The sequence below is a fragment of the Dreissena polymorpha genome, chromosome 1 (assembly GCF_020536995.1).
Source record: "Dreissena polymorpha isolate Duluth1 chromosome 1, UMN_Dpol_1.0, whole genome shotgun sequence".
NCBI lineage: Eukaryota > Metazoa > Mollusca > Bivalvia > Myida > Dreissenidae > Dreissena > Dreissena polymorpha.
The window spans coordinates 80,948,213-80,959,337 of record NC_068355.1 but is presented as its reverse complement, the minus strand read 5'-3'; the positions used below and the strand labels follow the sequence as shown (position 1 = coordinate 80,959,337).

Sequence of the window (11,125 nt, the reverse complement as noted above, 5' to 3'; positions counted from 1 at the left end):
CCGACAGATCACTGACCATTGTAAACTTCGCGAAATTAAAAACATAAAAAATCAACAGACAATCTGCTTCAAACAGGTCGACAGTATAGAAAAGATCTATTGATAGATTTTTGATTGTAGGGAAGATAGTACCTAACTATTCTCCTAAACAAACTTACAATACTTTTTTTTATCGAAAATGATACTAAAATAAGTAATGAAATATGCTTAGATTTTAAACAAATTTAAAACTAAATTTTGTACAGGATAGTTTGTTTAACAGTTCACACATTAAATTAGTAAAGTACACCAATCGAAGAAATGGATCTTAACTAATAAATATCTAATTGAACATTATTTCATAGTTAACAACACATACATTTAACATGAATAATGTTTACAGTTAAAAAAAGATTATTTTACGAATTTTATCATTTTTGGTTACTACAATTTAAACGTTAATTGCGATACAAAATGCATACACCATATATTTTAAACACCATTTACAATTGCGCACTGTAAACCTGCGCATGATTACAAAAATAATGCAATAAAATTTATTCAAGAACCAAGACGCTCTTATAAACGGTCACAAAATATATGTTATTATCCGTGCTTATTTCAGCGATCATTTATTTGTTACAACCCTGGGCCACCCCTTTGTACAGTACGGGTCCGCCCTCGTGCAGGAACATTGTTGGCCACACTGGAAAATCAACCAGCGGACCTGCCTTGGTGTAAGACCGATATAATTCCGTGTTGAATTTCTCACCATGTTGTAGAAGGTGGTCAAATATAACAGGTGGATCCTGTATGCTCATCATCCAACACAACGTGAATGCCTCTCTCAAGAACGTCTCCACGCGCAGGGCGTCGCGTGCTGGGGCGGACGTTTGTTGTCGTAAACGCTGCATGTATGTCTGTAAAAACAATTTTAATTTGATTTGACGATTAGACGCGAAATCTCATATTCTTTTTGAAATGCAATGGTTTAAAATGTTGCTTGTTCTTGGTTTGACGACTACCTGGCTAGAAATACTATGGAATCATACATAAAATACTAGATACCTCTACAAGATGCTTTCCAGCTTGTTCTGACATAGTTTTTCGACTATCCTTTAGCTGTTTATTTATGACATCTGGGACGTCTTGTACCCGCGATGAGGACTGAAAAGAAGATTAAAAAAACAATATCATGTTATTTTGCTCAGTGTGATTTATAAGATACGTTTTTTATGAAAAAATATTTTGGGAAGTTTTCACAAAAAAATACTGAATTGTATACGTGTCTTAAACACTTCAGCAAGTAATGTGCCAAGTATACTTTGAAAAAGAAAACACACTCTCACCGAAGAAGTTTGAAGAGTTAGAACATTCCGTAGATTGATCATTTGTCCGTCTGCTTCATGCCTGCAGTAGGATGCTGCCTCCTGCAAAAACATGTACGGACGAAATGTAGACGTACTGTTATGGCTTATTTTCAGCATACGCATTCCTTATCACATTTAAAGAAATACAATACATTTTGATAAACGTACTTACCGTCAATATGACTGTCAGCATTGCAATAGTTTTCTGCTCATCATTGTATATTGAATTAAGATCTTCAAAAGCATCCGTCCATTCGTTGTCGTACAGCTCGGAGTATCGTTCCGCAAGTTTTGTAGGACGATTCTTATCACTTAGATCTGTGATGTTTGGATTGTTGTCAGTAAGCCTTTGTCCCATCAGTTTACTCAGTCTGAGAAATTTCATATAGTTGACAAACAATCGAAATACGGATAAAGCATAAATGCAACAACAATAAAATATTATAAAAGGAACGTTTCTCTAAGGAAATGGAACATCGTTCAAACCTTGTTTTAGTTTCCTCCAATTCGTTGTGACTTTCCTTTAATTTGAAACGTAACTGGTCTATCTCAGCGGCAAATTGTTTTTCTTTTGATCTGAATTGATTTACTTGACGTAACAATGTGTCATCTTCCGGGGTTTTAATTTGGGTCTTGACTGAAGCATCGTTGTTTTTAACTGACTCCAACAATCTACAACATATCGCATAGTTCGATGTATCACGCCGTGATTATGTTCTTTTAAATTGTTTAGTATCAGTTAACCGGCAATAACTACAAGAGTAAATTACGATCGGATGACTATGGTTAGTGCCTTTATTGTTCGCCATGTATTTTTAATTTTATATTATAACACAATTTAAATGGTTTAAACATGTCAAAATTCTCAATAAATATAAAATTTCATGTTTACGTCATAATACAATCATTTAGTATGTACAATACACCTGCCATAGGCATAGCCCATCTAAATACATACATTAATAAAGAACTTAGTTTACATACTTCGATTTTGTTTGAAGAAGCTCCTGTTTCAGGTTTTGTGTTTCTTTAATCAAATATTGAAGTTGCTCATTGGCTTGTTTCAGTTGATGCTCTTTTTCAGCTATTGTTTCTTCGAAAATTCTACGTTCTGAATCTTGATTTGTTCTCAATACGCTTAACTGTTCTAATTCACGACTTTGTTTTTTTAAACGTGTTGTCAAATTTAACTCACAAGCCTGTGCATTTTGTAGCTGGGTGTTCAATTCTTGTTGCTTATGCTTATGGTCATCATTTATCTGTAAAATCGTTTTTTCTAACATTTCAATTTTCCCCTCTAATAATGTTTTGTTTTCAAGCGCCTTTTGTTCGCGTAAGTTTGCATCGGATGTAATTTTAATGCTATTTTGGTGTTGGATTTGAATTTGCCTCACTTCTTCTGTGTGTTTTCTTCGCTGTTCTTCAATTTGAATCAACACGTCGGATAGCTGCCTCTCTTTTTCGACTAAATTAATTTTAGCTTGGTTTATAACAGTTTCTAGTTGTTGTCGCAGGCTTTTATTTTCTTCAGAAGTTATATCTACTCTGACTGTTAATGTTTTTATATGTTCGTGTAATCTTGAGGTGTCTTTCGTCATCTTAAATATTTCTGCCTGTAATTGTTGTATTGACCGCTCGTTGTCACTTAAGGATTTTAAATGTTCCTGGTGTTTTCGATTTGTTTTTTCAAGTTCTTGTCGAGTTGCATGATAATTACTACTTATATTTTCCAAATGTTGAATTTTTCTTTCTGCATTGCTAATCTTAGCTAACAATTCATTTTCTTTAAAGGCAAAATCGGTTTGTAATTCACTACAATTCTGTCTTACTCTCATTAATGCAGCATCTACGTCCTCTTGGAACTTGTTTTGAAAATATTCAAGATCCTTCTTATGTTTCATTTCTTCTTTTCTAGCCTCTGTTTGAAATTTCAACTTATCGTTTGTTCTGTTGAACTGTTCTTTGAGCATTTGTGATTCATTTTTCTGCTTTGACAATTCTATTAAAGTATTATTTAATTCATCGAATTTAATTTTAAGTTCCTCGTTCAGATCATCCACCTGTGTTTGCAATGTTGCGGTTTCCGCAGCGTCTTTTGACTGACACTTCAGTAAACGTTCTTGCAATTTTTGCATCTGCGCATTCGTTTCCTTTAGTTGTCTTTGTAATTGCGCTTCTCCTTCATCGGCTGATTCTTTTGCCTCTTGTAAGTGTAAAATATTTTTCTGTAAACTATTGAGCAGTTCTTCACGCTCCGTGGCTTCATATTGCAGACGAAGAACCTGCTGTTGAGCACCCTTCAGGGTGTTTTCATATTCTTTTTTCTGCGCTTCGAGCAAATGGTTTTGTTGCATCTTTTCTTCAAGATTTGATTTATACGTCTGTTGAGTGGTGTCCTTCTCTTCAAGCATTTTTCTATAACTTTTTTCTACATTGCCCAAATATAGTTGCCTCTCTTTCACTTCATTAACGTTTGCCTCTGCTTGATTAAGTTTATCTAAAAGTTCCTTTTGTTTACTTTCCATACTCTGTTGCACATGTGCTAGATGTTCTTTTATGCTAACTTCAGCATCGACCATGTTTTGTTTTAAATTTGTATACACGTGTACAAGTTCTTCCTTAGACTTTCTGTGAAGTTGTGTTTGATTTAGTTGATGAAGTGTCAACGATTCTGTTAATTCCTTAACTTGTTTGTTAAGAGTGTCTGAGTGCAACGTCAAATTTGACAATTTTTCTGTTGTGATTTTTAATTCACTAGTTTTGTTGTCTAGCAGGTTTTGAAGATCATTACATTTAGTGTCATAATTCGCATTTATGTCATTGTCCTTAGACTGGAGGATCATTAAACGTTGTTGAAGCTGAATTATCTGTCCCTCGGCTTCTTGTAACTTTTGCGAAACATTCAAATGGCCTTTAAAGGTAGATTTCTTGTCGCTTTGTAAATTCGCTACGGTTTCCTCAAGTCTACTTATTTGTCGTGTTAAACGTTCAACTTGAGTACACGCTTCTTCTTGCACACGTTGTAATTCGTGTTTAGTATTGATGAGCTCAACATGACATTGTTTTCTTTGGGATTCGATATGTTCAATCCGCGTAATCACGCTTAGTTTTTCGTCACGCAATATATTATTTTCTTCTAATAATTGTCGTTCACGTTCTACCGATTCAACGATGGCATCTTGCATACGTTTCTTTTCATATTCCAAAGATTTTTCATGTTGCAGCTGTAGTCCAGCCATTTGCTCGAGTTTTTGGTTCTTTTTTGCATTGTTAAAATTCAATTTCAAATCTTCTAGTTTATTTACGTTATCTGCTCTATATTTCTGCAGTTCACATTTTTCATGCTCTAATGTTTGGTTGATCTCATTTAGTTCACGTATCATGCTTTCTGCTTCAGAAAGTTTATCACGCATTATTTGTGCTTTTGCTTCTGATTTCTTGAGTTCACGAGACTTTTTTTGCAGCTCCTCTGTTTTAGTTGTGTTTAATATTTCTAATCGATCAATGATTTTCTTATAACTTGTTTTTCCGGAATGTGCGGTCTCACCTTTCTCGGTTGTCTTAGCCTTCATTGAGCATGTAAGATCCTTTTGCATTTCACTGAAAAAAGAAAGAAATAAAGATGCACAAGTCTAATTACATCGGCGAATCGTTATTTCTGCAAGGATTGCTTATTGGCATATATACTCAGGACATAAGTCAAGAATAAGTATTGCATACAAACATGAGTCATATCAAATTGATATTGACTTTTTTTTCTAATAAAAATATAGATTCATTATACCTTAAAGAATGTATTTACCATGCATATGTCATGAGTCTAAAACAGCTTTTATTAAAGGGCCAGGTGAATAAGTTTAAGCCTATTTATTTTAGCTCGATTGCATCGAAAGCCTAAGGCTTATATAAACGCTCTCGAGCCAATTTCCTGATCCCTAGAACCAGTACTTGGTGTCTTTGGGGAAGATCTAAAGAACGCTCCGACGGTAGGGATCAAATTCATGTCGTTAGGCGGGCACCATATCCATTACACCACGGCGACCAGATGAATTGCAAAGAAGCAATATGGAATTTGTCCTTACGCTATAATAACTCAATCGACAACGATACAAATTAACATAAATTCTATGTTTACCAGTGTAAGAGGATGCGAATACTAAATGTATGCAAGAGGTAATCGTCGAAATCCACGTTTAGTCAATTATGTTATGTTTCTTGATTGACCGTTTTGAACAATTTCGTATTCATTAATGATTAATGAATCTTCTTATTTGTTTCTTTTTCAACTCTGCTCGGAATTAAACTGATGAAACAACGAGTTAGTAAAACTTACATGGCAGCCTATATTTACCACAATCTGCTTGTTGTGTCGTTATCAACGTTATCTAATCATAGTGTTGTTTTCCAAACTCCATTCGAGGATTTAGAAAGAAGAGAATATATGTTTTGCATTATGAACAACTATAATTGAAAATTAAAAAAGAAACGAGTAAGGAACTTGTACGTATTAATACATACTTTTCCAGTATAGCGTTGTATTTCTTCGCACGTCGAGTCTCGCGTTTCTCGCATTGTACTTTCCACTCTAAAAGCTTCTCATTCTCAAGTTTATATTTTTTACTGTTCACTGTTTCACTAAACAACTTCTCTTTAACCTTATTAATTTCGAGTCGATTTGTTGAATTGTTCGCCTTTTCTCTGGACAACTCATCTTTAACTTTTTTAATTTCCATTTGATATTTTGAAATATTCGCCCTTTCTCCGGCCAACTCCTGTTTAACTTTATTAATTTCCAGTTGATATTCTGGACTGTTACCTTTTTCCAAGGACAACTCCTTCGTTTTCGCATTTGGCGATTTGCTTATTCGAGGTGTTTTTCTGAAATAGTATTCTTTTCGTAATTTGTTAATAAAAATAAATATCAAATAAATAAAAATAAATAAAAACATACACAAATAGTATGATATATAAGCTCCCACCACTTGTTTAAGTTTTATAACTACTACTACTACTGATAAAAATATCAATAAATATGTAATTGAATTTAATTACTTACTTCGGACATGTGGCGTGTTCTTTTTGAAGAGAATTGTATTGAGCTCTTAATTTAGATTCTCTGTTTTCTGCTTCTATTCTTTTGTTTTTCTCCACGCGAGCCTCGTTTACATATTCTTGTTTGAATATTTTGCAATTACATTTTCCTTGTACACTTGTTTTCTTTTCCGCACTAAAAAGAAGTTTCAGAGTCAAAACATCATGCATTGAAATTGTGAAAATTGTACTTGTACATGTTATTTTAATGCTCAGAATATCGTCCAATGGCAAAATTACTTAAATACACACAAAATGGGTAGAATTTGTTCAGGCCGTTTCATGAACATGCGACGTATATCAATGTCTTTTTAACTTACTGTTCATTGTGTGTTCTTCTCGAATACATATAATACATTTATAAAAGGCCAGGCGTCATTTTATTAAACACGGTTAAATGGGACAAATCGTGTTCGATAGTCTACGTCTTCTAATAACAGAGAGAAAAATATTTACATACCTATAGGATTGCCGGTCACTGTCGTCTTTAAGATCGATTTTTGAGCGTGTTGGGGTCCTACAGGTTTATTATCATATTCAATTTATAAATTATACATGGCTTCTTATAACATAATTGCACTTCACTAAAACATAATAGTAGAGTTGATAAAAAAACCAAATAAATTTGATAGAAACAACTTACAAAAAGTCAGATATAAATGCTTAGTGGGTATGGAAGTCATGACGAAGTAATGCGAAATGACAAAGCTTCAGCGAACTACGCTATACTACTCACAATGATGACGTTAACATATAAACATAAAAATTACACAAATCAACTGGTCTCCAATTATATTTGTTTTTAATCTCAGAATTAATACATTATACGTTATATTATTGAACGTTACATTGCGCGCCAATTTTATTAGTCTTTTGTGTTCAGTCCATATCCATATGAACGTTGTAATACCTTTGTATTCGTATGGGAAACGGGAGATACCCTGTTCCAACGACATCTCCTTAACTTGTCCCGGATACGGACTCGACACAATGGCCCGGTTGCCGAGCACTTTTACACAAACGGCCGCAGCGTCGCGGACTTTCGGGTCATGGGACTAGAAAAATTTAATGGATCCGACGAGTACCGGAAGACCATTGAACAACTTTGGAAGCGCAAACTGAGGACGTTCAAACCATATGGACTGAATACAAAAGACTTATAAAATTGGCGCGCAATGTAACGTTCAACAATATAACGACACTTCCGCTAAACATGATATGCTTGACAAATAAATGCCGCTGAAGAAGACCGAGAGGTCGAAAGCTACGGCAAATTTAATCTAAGCGTTTTATTTTTTATAAACAGCTAGAAGCGACTTTGACTATATACATATATTATATGCAAGTGTAGAATTCAGATTTCAAAAAAGAAGTTGCCAATTTGGTCCCAATGAAATGATGTAGTTCTTTGAAGCATCTTTAACTATAACGCATATAATGTAAGATCAGTGCAATCTTGTATTGTATAACCTTCCGCTTTTGATAAAGCAGTGGATTAAACATTACAACAGGCTTGATTTGTTGAAGATTTGGATATACGCTGACATTTCAAATATACGAATGAATATTATAAGTATACAAGGGTTGTTAAATACATTTGTAGACTGTATGGTTTAATACCTGATTTCGCTAGCTATTATAATGCATTTTATCACATGCCATACCCTGTTTCCCATGTAATATAACCATTAAGCATATTTTTATCTTACACATGTGTAATATACTTTTTTAGCGTTTTCATTGGCTTATTTTCGTTCGATTGACCAATCGCATTTTGTTATTTTGCTGAAATGACGTTGAAATGTAAACAGCATTGGGGATTTATCATTATGTTTGTGTAAATATTAATTTAATTTGCTCATTTAAAAGCATGTGATAACAAGAGCTGTCACTATATGATGCTGATGCCCCATATAAACGCTTGATAGAAGTTATGAGCTTTTTTCGAAACCTAAACGCAGATTTCGAAACCTAAACGCGGACCCTAATTTCAAGGTCAAGGTCACAGGGGTCAAAATTTGTGTGCGTATGGAAAGGCCTTGTCCATATACACATGCAAGCCAAATATGAAATTGCTATCTGAAGCGACATAGAAGTTATGAGCATTTTTCGAAACCTCAACGCAAATTGTGACGGACAGACGGACGATCAGACGGACGGACAGTCCGATCACTATATGCCCTCCTTCGAGGGCATAAAAAGATCTGACACTCGTTGTCCTTTCATACCTTATTTGATTAAACTCGTCCAGGAAATTCGTTAGTAAGCTCGCCAATTAGTAAGCGTTTTCATTGGCTTAGTTTTCGTTTATTGACCAATCGCATTTAGCTATTTTGCTGAAATGACGTTGCAACGTCATATGACGTCACGAAATGTAAACAACACTCGGGATTTATCATTATGTTTGCGTAAATATTTATTTAATTTGCTCATTTAAAAGCATGTGATAAAAAAGATCTGACACTCGTTGTCATGTACCATTTTTTTAACTCGTCCAGGAAATTCGAATTCCTGAACTCGTTAATTTTTTTATACTTATTAATAAAATGCCAATAATTACATATTTTTGAACAGTAAATTAGACATATTTACAAATTACAAATTAATTTACGAAATGTAAAAGACGGTAGTAAAAGTTGACTGGAGAAATAATGGGCTCGTTGACCTTTTTCGTATATGAACAGTATTTTATAAAGTTTATTGACAATATAATTTTAAAAGTATTATAATGCCAAGAAACAAAATTAGAAAAACAACAACATTTGCTTCCGCGGTATTTAAACTGTGAAAACTTGTGATTAAAGCAAACGCTTTACCTCTGCGCCTAGGAAACGTGCTGTTTGTCTGTCGCGTACTAGGACTTTTTTCTAAGACTTAGGCACATAATTAATATTTCTGATGTAATTAACATAGACATATTTTGCATTTTATTTAGATGTATTTAAATTAATATTTTGGTCATACGGCATTGATTAATATTGTGAACATCTGTTTAGATATTTAGGCCTTATTCCAAACGCGAATGGAATAATAATATATATATTTACACAATTCAGACTTATACGAACCATATCCATTCACGTTCTTAAATGAGTGTTATTTTCCTTGGTTGTTTTTGTATGATGGAACTTTTCAGGGGTATATCTCATATAAGCTACAATATTTCAAGATGAAACTTCATGGGTGTATAGTTATCAATGAGTAGATTTGCAATGTAAAAAAACAATAATGCCACACTTATTATTTTTGTCAAGGATTATACCTTCTATCAAGGATTGTCACCCATACGTAGGTACATTTATTTTGCGGGGGATACTAATTAAACTAACTTGCTTGTTCATCCTGAATCAATTCGCTCCGTTCCGATACGATACAATTGTTACCTCGAAGAAGTTCCCACTTGTGATTAAATTGTATTGCAATGTAATATTTATTTTAATTAAAAGAATTTAATACAACGACATTAAAAGCATGTGATAAAAAAGATCTGAATGATGTTAGAAAGAAATTTAAATATGTGTGAAATCGTATCTTACGTTCTTGTCATTTCTTCCAATTTCATCTGTAAACAGTTATTTTCTTTTTCCATCTCGCCATGTTTGTCATGAATCCTAAAATAAAGGACACTAACAATTATAAAAAATGCGTAAACAGAATATTGTTCTTTCTATTGTAAGTATATTGATACTAAAGACAAATTTAAATCATGTAAAATAGTTAGAATATCTTACTTTCTAGTAATTTCTTCATTTTTCTTACACAAGAAGGCATTTTCTTTTTCCAATTTTTCAACAGTCATATGTTGCTCGTCAATTCTGAAATAAAGAAAACGCACATGTAATATATATGTATACACCAAATATAAACAAAAAAGGCTACAACAAATACTTTTACTACTTCTGCTACTGCTACTATTAATAATACTACATAGGTGTGCGCCCGATGCCCCAAAACGCGGCGTAAATCGTCATCAAAGACACGTTTGTCCGTGTGCCCCCAAAACGCGGCGCTCACTTTCCCGTCATATTTGCTAGAAAGATATTCCTGTTTTTTCGTATTAATATTCGCTCTATATCTCGACTGTACTCGCTACGAAATTTCATAGCGGTATCACAAAATAACAACTACCGCTAAGAATATTAGAGATATAGAGCGAATATATATATATATATATATATATATATATATATATATATATATATATATATATATATATATATATATATATATATATATATATATATATTTATTTATTTAGAACATGACCTACGTTTCAGGAGTGAAATAACGTAATGCTCAATTTTGTTTATAACACGGGTGTTATTACACTAGTTATATAACTGTGAAGTGACGTCATTTTTCGAAGAAATGACGATATTATTCCAGCGAATTTTTTAAGTTAAACTCTTTACAAAGTGAATAAACGGGGAAAAGAGCATAAAATAAAAAGAAAATTGGTTGGTCATGTTATCAAAAGAATCTTAGATTCGTGGTCATTTTGTATTGAATTTATAAAACTTATAAATATATATAAGTCTTACTGAACCAATTAAGTTTGAGAAAATATATATTAAATATTGTAACTACAAAAACCACATAGACAACACCAAATTCAACAATAATTACAATAGGAACAAATACAACACTGATGACAATAACAAAAAAAATCCACAACAAAAACAGAA

General features: G+C 33.2%; 1 protein-coding gene across 1 annotated transcript; it reads right to left on the bottom strand.

The window, feature by feature from the left end:
• Window positions 1–307: 307 nt before the first annotated feature.
• Window positions 308–10,249, bottom strand: LOC127837547 (paramyosin-like). The gene is made up of 10 exons (XM_052364738.1): window positions 10,172–10,249; window positions 6,901–6,957; window positions 6,406–6,576; window positions 5,868–6,227; window positions 2,334–4,949; window positions 1,836–2,021; window positions 1,522–1,720; window positions 1,329–1,409; window positions 1,048–1,146; window positions 308–899 (listed from the first exon to the last, which is right to left on the bottom strand). The coding sequence occupies exons 1-10, from the start codon at window positions 10,237–10,239 to the stop codon at window positions 612–614; spliced, it is 4,125 nt and encodes a 1,374-aa protein (XP_052220698.1). The 5' UTR covers window positions 10,240–10,249; the 3' UTR covers window positions 308–611.
• Window positions 10,250–11,125: the final 876 nt, after the last annotated feature.

Bases quoted from the DNA above. Each gene is read 5' to 3' on its own strand.
- LOC127837547 (XM_052364738.1), bottom strand. From the start codon at position 10,239: ATGACTGTTGAAAAATTGGAAAAAGAAAATGCCTTCTTGTGTAAGAAA. The intron at 1,721-1,835 runs GTTTGAACGATG...GAAATTTCTCAG, and splicing joins TTGGAGGAAACTAAAACAAG to ACTGAGTAAACTGATGGGAC. The intron at 1,147-1,328 runs GTGAGAGTGTGT...TCTTCTTTTCAG, and splicing joins TAACTCTTCAAACTTCTTCG to TCCTCATCGCGGGTACAAGA.